Here is a 19,256-nt window from a genome sequence, read left to right on the forward strand (position 1 = left end):
CAAAGTAACACCAACCACAACGCCTAGTCACCCCCCCCCCCCCCTCCTTCCCAAGTACAATAGGGACACACCAGTGGACGGAACCAGACAGATGGTGACGCCCACCTAGGGCTTCTGAGGTGTCAGGGAAGGGAACACGACAGAGTTGAGCAGTGGAAGTGAGAGGAGTGGAGTGGTAGTCGGGGGTTGTAGCTCCCGGACTACCTGACTACCTGAGCTGACTAGGTGGCAGACGGCAGAGCAGGGCCACAGGCGACGGAGATCTGGTTGCGGGAGACCTTAAGTGGACTGGGTCAGGGTTGTAGCCCGCCAGTTCAGACAGCGGGAATCCGGTCCGGAGGCCGTGCACAGTCGGGGTGCCTGGACCCTAGGGCGAGGACAGCTTCAAGCCCCTTGTCAATTAGCCAGCAGGGTACAAGATTCCACATCTTGTCCCACTAGTGAGCCCAGAGAGAGCGAGACGGAAGCCCAACGCGGGAGATAGGGCGTCTGCAAGTGCCTGCAAAAATCCCAAGGGTTGGATCCAGCATCAAATTCCATGGTTAACAAATTCCACTTTATTGAAAAATAAGTATAAAAATATACAAAAGACGTATATATTAGCAGAGGGATGGGGCAGAGTGAATTTTTTGCTGGATCCAACCCTTTCTCTAACTATGACTGAGTACAGCCTGGCCTCCTGAAGGATCAGCAGCACGCCTAGTCCTGCTGCACAGAGCTATATGGTAAGCTGGAGTTTCTTCTATATTATAAAAATCCCAAGGGTCAGATCTCACGGGCCACAGCGCCCACAGCAAAGACACCAGTAGCGGACTTTCTTTGTCGCTCCATTGGGAGACCCAGACAATTGGGTGTATAGCTTCTGCCTCCGGAGGCCACACAAAGTATTACACTTAAAAGTGTAAAGCCCCTCCCCTTCTGCCTATACACCCCCCGTGCATCACGGGCTCCTCCAGTTTTTATGCTTTGTGCGAAGGAGGCACACATGCACGCATAGCTCCACAATTTAGTCAGCAGCAGCTGCTGACTATATCGGATGGAAGAAAAGAGGGCCCCTAACAGGGCCCCCGGCATGCTCCCTTCTCACCCCACTCTGGTCGGCGGTGCTGTTAAGGTTGAGGTACCCATTGCGGGTACACAGGCAGGAGCCACATGATGTTTTCCTTCCCCATCCCTTAATGGCTCTGGGTGAAGTGGGATCCTAATCGGTCTCCAGGCACTGGAACCGTGCTCCCTCCGCAGCCCCTGGGGAATCTGCTGGACAGGAGCCGGGTATCGTCAGGGACAAGGCCCTGCTACTGTGAGGTACTCTGTGTCCCCTTGGGGACGGCGCATGGAGCGCTTGTGTCATACACGCTGCAGCACTGCTGGATGTGTTAGTGCGCCGGGACTACCGCGCTGGCCGCGCTTGTTTGCCGGCCGCGCTTATAACTTTAGTCCCCGGCTTCTGCGGCCTAGTACCGCATACTCCCGCCCCCGGGCCTGCCAGTCAGGGGAAGGGCGGGACGCTGCACTGGACGTCAGCGCTGAGGGCTGGAGCATACTTTGTATCCTCCTCCCCCCTCACTGAGCACCGTGGGGCACCAGATTCCCGCACTTTCTAGGGCACGCCCACGGCCCCCTCCTCCTCACAGAACGCCGGCAGCCATTCATGTCAGCACTTCTGAAGCTGGAGAGGAGAGACAACACGGCTCTGGGAGGCCCAGGCAGGGAATCTGGTGGTCACACAACCGCTTTGGGCGGTCGGTAAGCCGCACCTGTTACTAGGTGCTGGCCCCCCTGGGTGCCGAAGTGTATATATATATATATGCTTATATGCTATACATTTACTCTGTACGGTCGCACTGTTGGTTTTTGGCTATATACCCTCCCGGATTGTACTCAGAGGAGACAACAGCATGTCGTCCGCAAAAAGCAAGGGTGCCAAAGCACAGGCTTACTTTGCAACCTGTACCTCATGTGCGGCTATGCTACCGGCAGGTTCCACCTACCCTCATTGTGTGCAATGCTCGGCCCCTGTGGCACTTACTCAGCCGGAGCCCCTGCCACTGGTGGCAGAGGTGGAACCACCTGCTACCACTGTCCAGGTGACAGGGACGGAGTTTGCAGTATTTGCTGACAAACTTTCTGAGTCTATGGATAAATGGTCTGCTAAGATACTAGAAGCCTTGCAGTCCAGACCGGTAACACAGGCCCCGGGCACTGTTGAATCATTGACCCCAGGCCCCCCTCGGTTGGAGCAGCAAAGTGCTCCTGGGGTGACTCATAGGTCCCAAGGTGAGGTCTCCGACACGGACCGCAGTCCCAGACCGCCTAAGCGGGCTCGCTGGGAGCTTCCCTCGACTTCATCACACTGCTCAGGGTCTCAGCAGGAGGACTCTCTAGAGGATGAAGCGGAGGTGGCAGATCAGGATTCTGATCCTGAGGCCGCTCTCAACCTAGATACACCTGAAGGAGACGCCATAGTGAATGACCTTATAGCGTCCATCAATCAGGTGTTGGATCTTTCTCCCCCAGCTCCTCCAATTGAGTCAGCTTCTCAGCAGGAGAAATTCCGTTTTAGGTTTCCCAAGCGTACAATGAGTACGTTTCTGGATCACTCCGACTTCAGAGAGGCAGTCCAGAAACACCGAGCTTGTCCAGATAAGCGCTTTTCTAAGCGCCTTAAGGACGCACGTTATCCCTTCCCCCCTGACGTTGTCAAGGGTTGGGCTCAGTGTCGCAAGGTGGATCCTCCAGTCTCCAGACTGGCGGCTAGATCCATAGTTGCAGTGGAAGATGGGGCTTCACTCAAAGATGCCACTGACAGACAGATGGAGCTCTGGTTGAAATCCATCTATGAAGCTATCGGCGCGTCCTTTGCTCCGGCATTCGCAGCCGTATGGGCACTCCAAGCTATCTCAGCTTGTCACTCGCAGATTAATGCAGTCACACGTGCCTCTGCTCCGCAGGTGGTGTCCTTAACCTCTCAGGCGTCGGCGTTTGCGTCCTACGCCATTAATGCTATCCTGGACTCTGCGAGCCGTACGGCGGTAGCATCCACCAATTCGGTGGCAGTCCGCAGGGCCATGTGGCTACGTGAATGGAAGGCAGACTCTGCTTCCAAAAAGTTCTTAACCGGTTTGCCATTTTCTGGCGACCGCCTGTTTGGTGAGCGATTGGATGAAATCATTAAACAATCCAAGGGAAAGGACTCATCCTTACCCCAGTCCAAACCAAACAGACCTCAACAACGGAAGGTACAATCGAGGTTTCGGTCCTTTCGGCCCGCGGGCAGGTCTCAATTCTCCTCGTCCAACAGGCCACAGAAGGGTCAGAGGAGCTCCGATTCATGGCGGTCTAAGTCACGTCCTAAAAAGACCGCCGGAGGAACCGCTCCCAAAGTGGCCTCCTCATGACTTTCGGCCTCTTCAAACCGCATCCTCGGTCGGTGGCAGGCTCTCCCGCTTTTGCGACGCCTGGCTGCCACAGGTACAAGACCGTTGGGTGAGAGACATTCTGTCTCACGGTTACAGGATAGAGTTCAGCTCTCGTCCTCTGACTCGATTCTTCAGAACATCTCCGCCCCCCGAGCGAGCCGATGCTCTTCTTCAGGCGGTGAGCACTCTGAAGGCAGAAGGAGTGGTGATCCCTGTTCCTCTTCAGCAACAGGGTCACGGGTTTTACTCCAACTTGTTTGTGGTGCCAAAAAAGGACGGATCTTTCCGTCCTGTTCTGGACCTAAAACTGCTCAACAAACACGTAAAAACCAGGCGGTTCCGGATGGAATCGCTCCGCTCCGTCATCGCCTCAATGTCCCAAGGAGATTTCCTAGCATCAATCGACATCAAAGATGCTTATCTCCACGTACCGATTGCAAGTCAAATCTGACACCGGCCCAATCACTGACATATCTTGGCATGGAGTTTCATACTCTCTCAGCGATAATGAAGCTTCCGCTGGACAAACAGCGTTCACTACAGACAGGGGTGCAATCTCTCCTTCAAGGCCAGTCACACCCCTTGAGGCGCCTCATGCACTTCCTAGGGAAGATGGTGGCAGCAATGGAGGCAGTTCCTTTTGCGCAGTTTCATCTGCGTCCACTTCAATGGGACATTCTCCGCAAATGGGACAGGAAGTCGACGTCCCTCGACAGGAACGTCTCCCTTTCTCAGGCAGCCAAAGCCTCCCTTCGGTGGTGGCTTCTTCCCACTTCCTTGTCGAAGGGGAAATCCTTCCTACCCCCATCCTGGGCGGTGGTCACGACGGACGCGAGTCTGTCAGGGTGGGGAGCGGTCTTTCTCCACCACAGGGCTCAGGGTACCTGGACTCAGCCAGAGTCCTCCCTTCAGATCAATGTTCTGGAGATAAGGGCAGTGTATCTTGCCCTAAAGGCGTTCCAGCCGTGGCTGGAAGGCAAGCAGATCCGAATTCAGTCGGACAACTCCACCGCGGTGGCATACATCAACCACCAAGGCGGAACACGCAGTCGGCAAGCCTTCCAGGAAGTCCGGCGGATTCTGCTGTGGGTGGAAGCCACAGCCTCCACCATATCCGCAGTTCACATCCCGGGCGTAGAAAACTGGGAAGCAGACTTTCTCAGTCGCCAGGGCATGGACGCAGGGGAATGGTCCCTTCACCCGGACGTCTTTCAAGAGATCTGTTGCCGCTGGGGGATGCCGGACGTCGACCTAATGGCGTCCCGGCACAACAACAAGGTCCCGGCATTCATGGCACGGTCTCAAGATCACAGAGCTCTGGCGGCAGACGCATTAGTTCAGGATTGGTCGCAGTTTCAACTGCCTTATGTGTTTCCTCCTCTGGCACTGCTGCCCAGAGTGTTACGCAAGATCAGGTCCGACTGCCGCCGCGCCATCCTAGTCGCTCCAGACTGGCCGAGGAGGTCGTGGTACCCGGATCTGTGGCATCTCACGGTGGGCCAACCGTGGGCACTACCAGACCGACCAGACTTGCTGTCTCAAGGGCCGTTTTTCCATCTGAATTCTGCGGCCCTCAACCTGACTGTGTGGCCATTGAGTCCTGGATCCTAGCGTCTTCAGGGTTATCTCAAGAGGTCGTTGCCACTATGAGACAGGCCAGGAAACCAACGTCCGCCAAGATCTACCACAGGACGTGGAGGATATTCTTATCCTGGTGCTCTGATCAGGGTTTTACTCCCTGGCCATTTGCCTTGCCCACTTTTCTTTCCTTCCTTCAATCCGGATTGGAAAAGGGTTTGTCGCTCGGCTCCCTTAAGGGACAAGTCTCAGCGCTCTCTGTGTTTTTTCAGAAGCGCCTAGCCAGACTTCCACAGGTACGCACGTTCCTGCAGGGGGTTTGTCACATAGTCCCTCCTTACAAGCGTCCGTTAGAACCCTGGGATCTGAACAGGGTGCTGATGGCTCTTCAGAAACCACCTTTCGAGCCAATGAAGGATATTTCTCTTTCACGCCTTTCGCAGAAAGTGGTCTTCCTAGTAGCAGTCACATCACTTCGGAGAGTGTCTGAGCTAGCAGCGCTGTCATGCAAAGCCCCTTTCCTGGTGTTTCACCAGGACAAGGTGGTTCTGCGTCCGGTTCCGGAATTTCTCCCTAAGGTGGTATCCCCCTTTCATCTCAATCAGGATATCTCCTTACCTTCTTTTTGTCCTCATCCAGTTCACCAATGTGAAAAGGATTTGCACTTGTTAGATCTGGTGAGAGCACTCAGGCTCTACATTTCTCGTACGGCGCCCCTGCGCCGCTCGGATGCACTCTTTGTCCTTGTCGCTGGTCAGCGTAAAGGGTCACAGGCTTCCAAATCAACCCTGGCTCGGTGGATCAAGGAACCAATTCTCGAAGCCTACCGTTCTTCTGGGCTTCCGGTTCCCTCAGGGCTGAAGGCCCATTCTACCAGAGCCGTGGGTGCGTCCTGGGCTTTGCGGCACCAGGCTACGGCTCAGCAGGTGTGTCAGGCGGCTACCTGGTCGAGCCTGCACACTTTCACGAAACACTATCAGGTGCATACCTATGCTTCGGCAGATGCCAGCCTAGGTAGGCGAGTCCTTCAGGCGGCGGTTGCCCACCTGTAGGAAGGGGCCGTTTTACGGCTCTATTACGAGGTATTATTTTACCCACCCAGGGACTGCTTTGGACGTCCCAATTGTCTGGGTCTCCCAATGGAGCGACAAAGAAGAAGGGAATTTGTTTACTTACCGTAAATTCCTTTTCTTCTAGCTCCAATTGGGAGACCCAGCACCCGCCCCTGTTCCCTTCGGGCTGTTGTTCTTTGTGTACACATGTTGTTCATGTTGAATGGTTTTCAGTTCTCCGAACTTCCTTCGGATTGAATTTACTTTAAACCAATTTATAAGTTTCCTCCTTCCTGCTTTTGCACCAAAACTGAGGAGCCCGTGATGCACGGGGGGGTGTATAGGCAGAAGGGGAGGGGCTTTACACTTTTAAGTGTAATACTTTGTGTGGCCTCCGGAGGCAGAAGCTATACACCCAATTGTCTGGGTCTCCCAATTGGAGCTAGAAGAAAAGGAATTTACGGTAAGTAAACAAAATTCCCTTCTTTCCCGTTTCATGCGGACTAGTCAACACACGAGACAAAACACTGAAGTGCAGGAGGAAGGGCCCCTGTCCTGTCAACCGCCGTGCGGAACCCGAGCACACCCCTCCGGAGGCTACCGGTATCCAGCACTTGGTTTACTACTTGGACTTTGTGTGGTTTATTCAACAACAGTGAGTACACCGTTGTCATCCAGTCCAACCTGAAGACGGCGCCCCAGCACTGCACACCACCTACACCTGGGCCCCGGACAACACCTCCCCTACCCGTGGAGGGGATGCCATCTTGCTGCCCCGCTCAATCAGCCCCGGGCGTCCCATACAAAGGCAGCGGCGGTGTCACCAATAAATCACCACAACCCACGGGTGGCATCACTAACAAACTCTCCACTGTGAATACCCCCTTTATTACGTTGTCGGCGACGGGCTGCTGCACGAGCCCCGAATCCGGCTGCCACTCGAGACACTGCCACAATCCCGGATCCGAGCGTCTCTCGAGTAGCTCCCCACTGGCCGTGGCCTGCACCCCCGCCCGCGACAGAGATGACAGGACAAAACTGATCATAGACATTAGATGTTGTCTGGATCTTTTCACAATTTTCTGGTTATGGAGACTGCTGGTTACAATTAGGAGGCAACAGGTTGGATTATACAGGAGACCTGCAGCTCTGTGATATCTACTGCTGTCAGTTTTGTTCATTTATGATCTTTTCTGTTCTTCTGAATCATTTCATGCGACTTCTCCATCTGTGACTTTTACAATATTTGTTTCAGGGTGAAGATCTGACCTATATTAGTACTGCAGGGACATATGTGAGGGGTGATGAGCGGTGTAAAGAGGAGTTTCCTACAGATAACCACACAGGTGAGTAGTGACCACTAAATGCAGAGAAGTCACAGATTTTACTCCATCACTGGCTTCTATAATAACTTTATACGATTATCAGAGTGTGTTCACATGGAATTTTTGATGTGGATTTTATGCACCTACATTAAAGGGTGCTTTACACGCTGCGACATCGCTAACGATATATCGTCGGGGTCACGTCGTTAGTGACGCACATCCGGCACCGTTAGCGACATCGCAGCGTGTGACACTAAGGAGCGACTATCAACAATCGCAAAAACGTCAAATCGTTGATCGTTGACACGTCGCTCCTTTCCTTAATATCGTTGCTGCTGCAGGTACGATGTTGTTCGTCGTTCCGGCGGCACCACACATCGCTACGTGTGACACCGCAGGAACGACTAATATCTCCTACCTGCGTCCTCCGGAAAAGAAGGAAGTAAGGAGGTGGGCAGGATCTTCCGCCCGCTCACATCTGCCCCTCCTCTGCTATTGGACGGCTGCCGTGTGACGTCGCTGTGACGCCACATGAACCACCCCCTTAGAAAGGAGGCGGTTCGCCGGCCTGAGCGACGTCGCATGGAAGGTAAGTCCGTGTGACGGGTGTAAGCGATGTTGTGCGCCACGGGCAGCGATTTGCCCGTGACACACAACCAAAGAGGGCGCGTACGCTCGCTAGCGATATCGATACCGATATCGCAGCGTGTAATGTACCCTTAAGACTTGCACTGTGGGCCCCATTCATAATGAAGGGGTGTGTGAGGTAAGATGAGTAGAATTCCTTAAGAGGAAATTGCTAGTTTATTAATTCTGCACGTCTTCTCTATGGCGTGCACCTTGCCAGAAATGCTGCAGCATTCAAGGCCTAGAGTAACATTTCTGGATTAAAGGGGGCTTTACACGCTGCGACATCGCTAATGCGGAGTCGTTGGGGTCACGGAATTTGTGACGCACATCCGGCCGCATTAGCGATGCCGTTGCGTGTGACACCGATAAGCGATTTTGCATCGTTGCAAAAACGTGCAAAATCGCTAATCGGCGACATGGGGGTCCATTCTTAAAAATCGTTACTGCAGCAGTAACGAAGTTGTTCCTCATTCCTGCGGCAGCACACATCGCTGCGTGTGACGCCGCAGGAACGAGGAAGCTCCCCTTACCTGCCTCCCGGCTGCTATGCAGGAGGAAGGAGGTAGGCGGGATGTTACGTGCCGCTAATCTCCGCCCCTCCGCTGCTATTGGGCGGCGGTTCAGTGACGCTTCAGTGACGTCGCTGTGATGCCGCACGGACCGCCCCCTTAGAAAGGAGGTGGTTCGCCGGTCACAGCGACGTCGCCGGACAGGTAAGTATTTGTGACGGCTCTGGGCGATGTTGTGCGGCACGGGCAGCGATATGCCCGTGTCGCGCAACAGATGGGGGCGGGTACCCACACTAGCGATATCGGGACCGATATCGCAGTGTGTAAAGTAGCATTAACTTACATCACCAGAACTTTTGAACTATTCTTCGTAGGGGCGACACCACGCCCTGACCATGTTCCACTTTGGTGGATCTGGCCGGGACTGGAGTAAAAACGTCAAGTTGCAAAATTTTGTGACTCAGTGTTTTACTCCAGAAAACTGTCATAAACCCTTTGAATCAATTGTGTATTTGAGGGAAACATACAGGTATGGAATAGCTCAGGGGAGGGTTATTCTGTATCTTATGTGCTCTCCTGGATCTGCTGGAGGCTTCTGCGTGAATTTTAGTACAATGCCTTTCAGACGTCGTCCTTCTGTAGACAAAACGTTTGATAAGGGTGGATGTAGACGGCCATCTAAAAAATTGTGACAGGTATATTAGCAAATTGTGAACCTGTTTGGCTTCATGTGCTGCTTTAGATTTGAAGTGTTGATGGCTGCAGGAGCTGCCATATATGTTATGGTATTTCTATAGAGACAAAATTTTCAACAGTGTACAAACAAGATAAAACATTAAAGAGTAGCACTCATAGTAGAAGTCTTAATTAAGTGCCACCACAAAAAAAAAATATTCTGCAGAAAGTAGGGAAGCCAGGTAGACCGGGTAAAATCCTAGCCCTACATGTCTTGATTAGCTGCACCTGGAGCTATGACTAGAACCAGGCCATGTGCTCCCCTGTCAGTCAGCTGGGGGGGGGGGGAGCTGGAGCCCCTTAGTTTTCCCACACACTAAGATACCCATTTCATGACCCCCATAAAGTGTGATGCTAAAAAAGTGTACCCCCAAACACAGTAAGATACCGCAACAGTGAAATTCTCCACATGACCTTCCACAAGCACAGTATGATGGTCCTACAGAACCCCCTGTTACGGAGGGGACGATTGGAATGAAAATAACAATAGTTCAATCGTCACCCGAAGTCCTTCGGGCAGATGACAAGGCCACGAGGGGACAGATAAATAAGAAGTCGGTGGTGTTAGCTTCACACCACTGCCACGGGATGAGACCTGTTACAGCACAAGTAAACCCACTATACCCAGTAACAATTGGTGTACCAGCAGCCCTATGCTAAGTTTGCTTAGGCTGTCCACTAGTAGCACCTGCCTAATGCTGGCACCATGCCGACCTGTCTGCTGTGCCCCTAGGTCCCAGCCAGTTGACCACTGGTTCCCACACGACAGACGCAGCAGGACCTCTGCGCCTAAGCCGGGACGCTAGCATTCTTGGGCACACTAGTACGAACACTCATCCCTGTTAGCTGCACAGGGGACGAGGACCGGTCTCGTGCGTAAGGGGCACGATTTAACCAAGGGAGACACACACACAAGTTTGCCACAAGCTCTGCAGACTACCAGTCACGTGCGTAGAGGGCACGTCAAACTGAAAGGGTAACCCAGTTAGCATCACTGGTACCTGGGGACTTGTAGGATAGAGGCTGGTCCTAACCGTGCCACGTTCCCCGGGTATTGTTGCGTCCAGCACAGACGCTTAGCCCTGCCTACCTCAGTTCTTCACACACTCGCTCCTGCCACAGACTCTGCAGGATAAAATGGCGCTGGAACCCATACATACACAACAGTCTGTTGACTGAGCTGCCGTCACATAGAATGAAGCTCGTGCACAAATGGGCGTGGTTACGAGTCTTTTATAGCCTCCGCCCTGCCCAAAGCCACATGCCATGTGGTAATGGCTTCGGTTGCGGCCATACAGCGGCCGCCACGCCACTGCTGACGTCACCAATGGCCAATCAGTAGCCGCCGTGTCAGCTGTGACACCCGCGACTGCCAATCAGCGGCCACCGCGTCATCGTTGACGTCATGCGCATGCGCGGTAGTGGGAATCCCGACCTTAGTACCTGGAGCGGCTGCAGGAACCTGCACATGCGTGGTAGGCCTAAATGGGCACTTAGACTCAGAGTAGTGTAAGACTCCAGCCACCTGATGCCTCTCAGCCAGACGCCTAGAGAGACGGACAGGTATCGCTGCAGAGTCTGCCAATCCCAATGTAGGAGACAGAGACTGGACCGGATCGGTTTGAGGTTCAGGGAACCCCGAACCGTATCATGCCCCCCCCCCCCCAATCCGGCGCTCAAAAGCCGCCACCAGGTCAGGCGGAACCGCTGTAGCCGACACCTAGGACCGGTGCTGCGGACTGAAGCCCTCCCAGACCACCAAGCACTGCATTTGTCCTCGGATCTGCTTGGATTCGACCACTGCGCGAGCGGACCGCTCCCTATCAGGGGAGTCGGGACTGGTCGGAAGGTCCCCGGAGAACTTGGGGAGACGGACCGGTTTAAGGAGGGACACATGAAACGTGTCGGCTATACGTTGGTGGGCCGCTATGGCCAGCCGATAAACCACTGGTTTAAGCTGCTCCAACACCTGATAAGGACCCAGGTACCGGGGCGCAAACTTAGCGGACTCAACCTGCAGTTTAATATTCCGTGCAGATAACCAGACCCAATCCCTGGGAGCAAAGGAAGGGGCCTCACTGTGATATGTATCGGCTGTCGTCCGCATCCTCTTTTTGGAGACCCGTTTTGCATCCTGTGTCTGATCCCATACTTCTCGGGCCTGGACTGCCCAATCTGCCACAATAGGAGAAGCAGAGGAGACCGGTATGGGGACAGGTACACGGGGTTGCTGATCATTGTTCAGGCCAAACGGGTTTTTTGTCCTGTCGCCTCTGCCACAGCGTTATTGATGGCAAACTCTGCCCAGTGTAACAAGGATGACCAGTCATCATGATGCGCTGAGACAAAATGACGTAAATATGTCAGCATCGACTGGTTCATCCTCTCGACAAGACCGTTAGGGCGGCTTTGCACGTTGCGACATTGCACGTGCGATGTCGATGGGGTCAAATCGAAAGTGACGCACATCCGGCGTCGCAGTCGATATCGCAACGTGTAAAACCTTTTTGATACGATGAACGAGCGCAAAAGCGTCGTTATCGTATCATCGCTGCAGCCTCCAACATTTCCATAATGCCGATGGTGCGACAGGTACGATGTTGTTCCTCGCTCCTGCGGCAGCACACATCGCTGTGTGTGAAGCCGCAGGAGCGAGGAACATCATCTTACCTGCCTCCCGGCTGCAATGAGAAGGACGGAGGTGGGCGGGATGTTTACATCCTGCTCATCTCTGCCCCTCCGCTTCAATTGGCCGCCTGCCGTGTGACGTCGCTGTGACGCCGCACGACCCGCCCCCCTAAGGAAGGAGGCAGGTCGCCGGCCAGAGGGACGTTGCACGGCAGGTATGTGCATGTGAAGCTGCCGTAGCGATAATAATCGCTACGGCAGCTTTTACTAGATATCGCACGTGCGACGGGGGCGGGACTATCGCTACAGCATCGGTAACACATTTTTACCGATGTCGCAACGTGCAAAGCCCGCCTTAGTCTCCGGTTGGTAGAGCTGAATCTCTCCACCTCCTATCTCCCGCAAGGAGTAGATATCTCTCCAGAACCAGGAGGAGAATTGGGGCCTCTGGTCGCTAACTATCTTGTCCGGCATCCCATGCAAGCGGAAGACTTTCTTAATGAAGAAGGATGCCAGTATTCTGGACGGCAGGATACGTCGCAGAGGGATAAAGTGAACCATCCTTGAAAAAATGGTCAGTCACCACCCAGATAAACTTTGCCCTTGGACAGGGGAAGGTCCCCGAAAAAGTCCATCCCCACCATCTCCCAAGTGCGGTCGGGCACCGAGTGTGGATGCAATAGGCTAGCAGGTCTCTGCCTGGAAGGACGGTTTGTGGCACACGACAGGCACGCTTGAACGTATTCGTGCACATCCTGCGCAAGTCGTGGCCACCAAAAAGATCTCTCTAGAAGCTCCTGTGTCCTCTTTACCCCGAAGTGACCTCCTACCTTGGACGTATGGGCCCAAGCCAGTACCTCCACTTGCTGATCGGGAGGCACAAAGGTCTTTCCGGGCGGTACCTGGTTCAGAGACACAGGAGACACCGTCCTCAGGCTGTCTGGAGGGACAATGAGGCGAGGTTCCTCCTCCTCGTCGTCTACATACACTGACCTAGACAATGCGTTTGCCCTCGTATTCTTCTCTCCCGATGGGAAATGGAGGACAAAATTGAATCGGGAGAAGAAGAGGGATCATCTAGACTGTCTGGGGTTCAGGCACTGGGCGGACTGCAGGTATAATAGGTTCTTGTGGATCGTGTATACCAAGAACGGGTGCTTAGCTCCCTCAAGTAGGTGCCTCCCCTCGGAGAATACCAGCTTCATAGCCAGTAACTCCCGATCTCCGATGGAGTAGTTCTTCTCGGCAGGGGAAAACGTCTTCGAGAAGAAGAAGCACGGACGTTTTCGCCCTTGGGGATCCTTTTGGTAAAGGATAGCCCCCGCACCTACTTTTGAGGCATCCATTTCCAGAATAAAGGGCTTCTCCTCATCTGGGTGATGAAGAATGGGAGCCCTGGAGAAGAAGGGCATTGAGGGAGGTGAAGGAGCGAGAGGTCTTCTTCTTCGTTCAGGCCTTGGGATTAGCACCCTTCTTGGTTAGGGCTACTAGGGGCACAACTAAGGTGGAGAAATGGGGTATGAACTGGTGGTAATAGTTCACAAATTCCAGAAAACGCTGAACTGCTTTCAGTGACCGGGGCTCGGGCCAGTACATAACAGGATCTATAGCCAATCCTGAGCTGGAGATGATATAACCCAGGAAAGGCACGGACTCCTGCTCGAAAATGCACTTCTCCAACTTGGCATAAAGTGCATTCTCTCGCAGCCGACCTAGTACTCGTGCCACATCCTCCCGGTGAGTGGCTTTATCTGGAGATAAAATGAGGATAACATCCAGATAAAGCACTACCGGGGACTGGAGTAGGTCACGGAAGACATCGTTCACAAAGTCCTGAAATACTGCAGGGGCATTACACAATCCAAAGTGCATGACAAGGTATTCATAATGAGCGTCCCTGGTGTTTAAGGTGGTCTTCCACTCGTCACCCCTTTGGATCCTGATGAGGTTGTAGGCCCCCCATAGATCCAGCTTTGTGAACATCTTAGCCCCCCGCAACCGGTCGAATAGCTCTCAGATTAAGGGGAGAGGATACTTATTCCTTTTTTTGTAAACTGTTTATTTATTAAACTTTTTCATACAAACTTCAAACTGTATCGTGGGGCCCCGACACATCAATCTCTTTTGGGATACCCTTAAAACCTACCTGCGAGGTTGTCTCATATCGACAATCTCTTATATTAAACGGACTACCTCAGAGGAAGATGACATGGCAGAGCGACAAGTTGGAGAGGCGGAGAAAGCTTATATAGCCAATCCCTCTGACAACAGACAGACAGGGCTCAGTACACATAGAAGATATACACAGCACCTAGACACTAAAGGTCCAGTCACACTAAGCAACTTACCAGCGATCCCAACAACGATAGGGATCGCTGGTAAGTTGCTAGGAGGTTGCTGGTGAGATGTCACACTGCGACGCTCCAGCGATCCCACCAGCAACCTGACCTGGCAGGGATCGCTGGAGCGTGGCTACACGAGTTGCTGGTGAGCTCACCAGCAACCAGTGACCAGCCCCCAGCGCCACGTGGAAGATGCTGCGCTTGGTAACTAAGGAAAATATCGGGTAACCAACCCGATATTTACCTTGGTTACCAGCGCACGGAGCTGCACGTGCAGAGAGCAGGGAGCAGCGCACACTGAGCGCTGGCTCCCTGCTCTCCTAGTTACAGCACACATCGGGTTAATTACCCGATGTGTGCTGCAGCTACACGTGCAGAGAGCAGGGAGCAGCGCACACCGCTTAGCGCTGGCTCCTTGTTCTCCTAGCTACAGCACACATCGGGTTAATTACCCGATGTGTGCTGCAGCTAAATGTGCACAGAGCAGGGAGCAGCGCACAATGCTTAGCGCTGGCTCCTTGCTCTCATAGCTACAGCACACATCGGGTTAATTAACCCGATGTGTCCTGCAGCTACATGTGCACAGAGCAGGAGCCGGCACTGACAGTGAGAGCGGCGGAGGCTGGTAACTAAGGTAAATATCGGGTAACCAAGGACAGGGCTTCTTGGTTACCCGATGTTTACATTGGTTACCAGCCTCCGCAGAAGCCGGCTCCTGCTGCCTGCACATTTAGTTGTTGCTGTCTCGCTGTCACACACAGCGATCTGTGCTGCACAGCGGGACAGCAACAACTAAAAAATGGCCCAGGACATTCAGCAACAACCAACGACCTCACAGCAGGGGCCAGGTTGTTGCTGGATGTCACACACAGCAACATCGCTAGCAACGTCACAAAAGTTGTTCGTTAGCAGCGATGTTGCTAGCGATGTTGCTTAGTGTGACGGGGCCTTAAGTCGAAACGTAAACTATTCTTCACAAGACAACGATATTTTGAACTGGGGAACCAGTCCAGCAAACTCCTAGTGTTTATGGTTAGGCAACATAACTCCTCTAACACTGTGCTTCAAATCCGTAGGTCAGATGGTAGTATGGCCACTTCCCCCACTTGCATCCTTCAATGCTTTTTTAGCTTTTACGGCTCGCTTTATCATTCTAAAAGTGGGGCGAATATGACAGACTGCCTGACGTATTTGGAGGACATGGACTTCCCGAGGCTTACTACGGCTCAGCAGGCTTTTTTGGATGCCGAAATCACTCTGGATGAGCTGTAATCTGCAGTGGCCGATCTGACTGTGGGCAAGGCTCCAGGGCCAGATGGCTTTCCGCTGGAATTATATGGGGAAATACCAAGAGTTCATGCTACCACATTTGTTGGAGGTGTTTGTTCAGGCCACGCCGGAGACCTCTCTCCCAGACTCTTTTTACGATGCGAATATCTTAGTGCTTCTGAAAGGAGGGAAGGACCCCTCAGAGTGCGGATCCTACCGTCCCATCTCACTTGTAAATGTGGATTATAAAATTTTCTCTAAAATATTGGCCACTAGACTGAACTCTGTCATATTAGATTTGATTCACCCTGATCAGACTGGGTTTATGCCAGGGAAGAGCACTTCCATTAATGTCAGAAGAATTCAGTCGGTGGTCCAATAAAGTACCTTGGTGACGGATAATGTGGGCCTTGGCCTCGGTGGACGCGGCCAAGGCATTTGATTCTGTGGAGTAGAGTTTCCTGTGGGCCTGCCTTCAAAAGTTTGGATTTGGTCCTAAATTTTGTGATTGGATCCAGATGCTGTATCATGCTCCCCGAGCTAAGGTTGTGGTCAATGGTATTTTTTCAAACTCCTTCTGTTTGGGAAGAGGAACCCGGCAAGGGTGCCCCTTGTCCCCGGCTCTTTTTGCTTTGGCCATCGAAGCCCTGGCAATCAAGATTCGATCAGACAGACTGATTCAGGGCATACGCATAGCAGATCGGGTAGATACCATAGGATTGTATGCGGAGGACATGATCATATTCATGGAGGATGTGGAGCAGTCTCTGCCTCGGGTGGTTGACGTTATTGACGAATTCAGTAAATTTTCAGGACTTTACATAAATTGGGACAAGTCTCATTTGATGCCCCTGTCCCTCAGCCCGATGTCCGGCTTGGAGGCATTATCCCCGTTGCCGCTGGTTTCTAACTTTAAGTATCTGGGGATCATTCTAAATCGAGATAGCCGACAGGACCTACAGTCTAACATTTACCCTCTATTGACAGTGGCCAAAACTAAGTTCTCGCTATGGAGTAAGCTGCCTCTATCGGTCCCGGGACGTGTCAATTTGGTGAAAATGATTTTACTTCCCAAACTCAGTTACTTCCTCCAGCATAATGCGGTTCCAGTCCCTAAATCCTTTTTCTCTTCCCTAAACTCGTTATTGTCTGGGTTCATTTGGGTCACCACACGACCTAAACTGAAACTGACCACACTACATAGATCTAAGTGACAGGGGGGGGGGGGGGTGCTGGTTCTGCCGGATATCTACTTATATTACCTGTCGGGCCAGCTGAGGGTGCTGTCCTCGTGGATGCCTCGTGGATGCCAGGATCCGACCTTCCGAATTCAGAGAGCCACCTTGCACACGCTGCTGGAACAAGGTGCTTACTTGGGTTTCTGGAATTGGATGGAACTGGCCCATCTAGGATGTTACTGCTTCTCAGGTTGGCACGGCGGGTTTGGAGACAAGCTAAAAGGGTGGTGCGTTTCTCGGGTATTATTGCCAAGATGCCCTTATGGCAGAACACGTATTTCCCTACGCTACTAAAACACCCGTCCTCCATCTTCTGGAGTTGCCTTGGCGCTCTTACTTTGAGTAACATTTATGAACAAAATGTTCTGTTGTCCTTTGATCAAATTCACTCCCGATTTAGAGTGGCTAGATGTCACTTTTTTAGATATCTGCAGCTTAGATCAGCAATCCAACACCATATGCAGAATAGGACGGGAGCTACCCTTATATTCTCTTTTCCCTTAATTGGAATTCTGCGGTCCCAGGGCCCTAAAGGACTGATCTCATCTCTGTACACCCACTTACTGTCTGTAGGAAATGAGTCCCAGCCACTGACTGTTAGGAGGAGATGGGAGCTGTTAGTCCCGAACATACAAGAGGAGGAGTGGGAGGAGATTCTTGAATCCCCAACTAAGGTATCACCCTCAGTTACCAACAGAATGACCCAACTAAATATCATACATCAAGCGTATATAACCCCTTTCTTCAGCGCTCTATTGGGAGACCCAGACGATTGGGGTATAGCTACTGCCCTCTGGAGGCCACACAAAGCACTACATTAAAAGTGCAAGGCCCCTCCCCCTCTGGCTATACCCCCCCGTGGTATCACGGGTACTCCAGTTTTAGCTTTGTGTGCGAAGGAGGTCAGACATTCCATGCATAGCTCCACAGATTTTAGTCAGCAGTAGCTGCTGACTAGTTCGGATGGAAGAAAAGAGGACACATATAGTGTTCCCAGCATGCTCCCTTCTCACCCCTGGATGGTGTTGTAAGGTTGAGGTACCTATTGCTGGTACAGGGCTGGAGCCTGACATGCTGTTTTCCTTCCACATCCCCTTGGGGGTTCTGTGGAAGTGGGATCCTGCCGGCCTCAAAGCTCTGACGCCGGGCTCCATCCACAGACCCATTAGAACCTGATGGATACGGAGCAGGAGTACCATCAGGGACCGGGCCCTGCATCATACAGGTACTCTGTGTCCCCGGCAGGCACACACACACTCCGGGCTGGCTGGGTGTTGTAGTGCGCCGGGGACCGTACACTGAGGTGGTGTTCCTACAGTTATCTGGGGGACTTTGTGTTCTGGGAACGCAGCGCCAACCCTCACTGGACCGGGCGGCGCTGCTGTGACTTGTGGTGCGCCGGGGATACGCCGACCGCGCTTTTACGGCGGCGGCGTTTATAACTCTAGTCCCCGGCTTTTGGGCCTAGGACGCCGGCAGCTCCGATCGTTCCCGCCCCCACCCTGTCAATCAGGGTAGGGGAGAGACGCTGTTTCACGGCAGCGAGGAGGGCTGGAGCCTGATTTACATGCTCCAGCCCTCACACTAGGCACAGAGGGAAGCAGGCTTCCCGCTCTTGGTCAGGAACGCCCAGGGCCCGCCCCCCTTCTTCTCTCAGGACGCCGGCAGCCATTACATGCATGTCTGGCTGGAGGAAGGACGCAAGGCTCTGGGAGACCTAGACTGAGGGGCTTTGGAAGACCACACACCCGCTCTTAAGCGGGCGGTAAGCGGCTTTTCAGCTGGCCCCTCTAGTGCCTCAGTGTATGTTAGTGTATTGTGTCACTGGACATAGATATTTATTGATTTCTTGCACTGTGAGGTCGCTTCCTGGCTGAATACCCCAGATCGCTCTGAGGAAGCAGCAGCATGTCATCCACAAGACGCAAAGCTGCCAAGGCTAGGGCTGTGTCCACTGTGTGTGCTGCATGTGGGGCTGCTCTACCAGCAGGCTCCAAGGACCCCCATTGTGTGCAATGCTCAGATCCGGTGCTGCTTCGCCAGCCGGAGTCAGGAGAGATAGTGACCCAGGCTGAGACGCCTGTAAGTCCTGCCCCGGTGTCAGGGTCAGACTTTGCAGTTTTTGCGGTTAATATGTCGGTGACTATGGCAAAAATCCTGGAAACTTTGCAATCCATGCCTGGGGCTCAGTCTATGGACACGGCGAGGTCTATGTCCTCTAATCCTCCGCAGTTGGATTTAATCCAGACTGCAAGGGAGTCCCCGGCTTCTCAGGATGAGTATACTGACTCAGATGATTGCCCCAGCCACCCCAAGCGGGCTCGCTGGGAAAGACCCTCAACGTCATCACACTGCTCAGGGTCTCAGCGCAATCAGTCTCCCTGTGATGTGTCTGAAGAGAGTGATCAGGAGTCTAATCCTGGAACCCCTCTCAATCTGGATACCCCGGATGGGGACGCCATGGTAAACGATCTTATCTCAGCCATCAATAGGCTGTTAGATATTTCTCCCCCAACCCCTTCAGCAGAAGA

General features: G+C 53.0%; 1 protein-coding gene across 1 annotated transcript in view; it reads left to right on the plus strand.

Annotated features, from left to right (window-relative positions):
- LOC142311968 (uncharacterized) overlaps positions 1-19,256 on the plus strand; it is an 89,067-nt gene that overhangs the window by 32,091 nt on the left and 37,720 nt on the right. The window contains 1 exon segment of the mRNA XM_075350831.1: positions 7,305-7,395. Coding sequence (XP_075206946.1) covers positions 7,305-7,395 — 91 coding nt within the window.

This window comes from Anomaloglossus baeobatrachus, chromosome 5, assembly GCF_048569485.1.
Source record: "Anomaloglossus baeobatrachus isolate aAnoBae1 chromosome 5, aAnoBae1.hap1, whole genome shotgun sequence".
NCBI lineage: Eukaryota > Metazoa > Chordata > Amphibia > Anura > Aromobatidae > Anomaloglossus > Anomaloglossus baeobatrachus.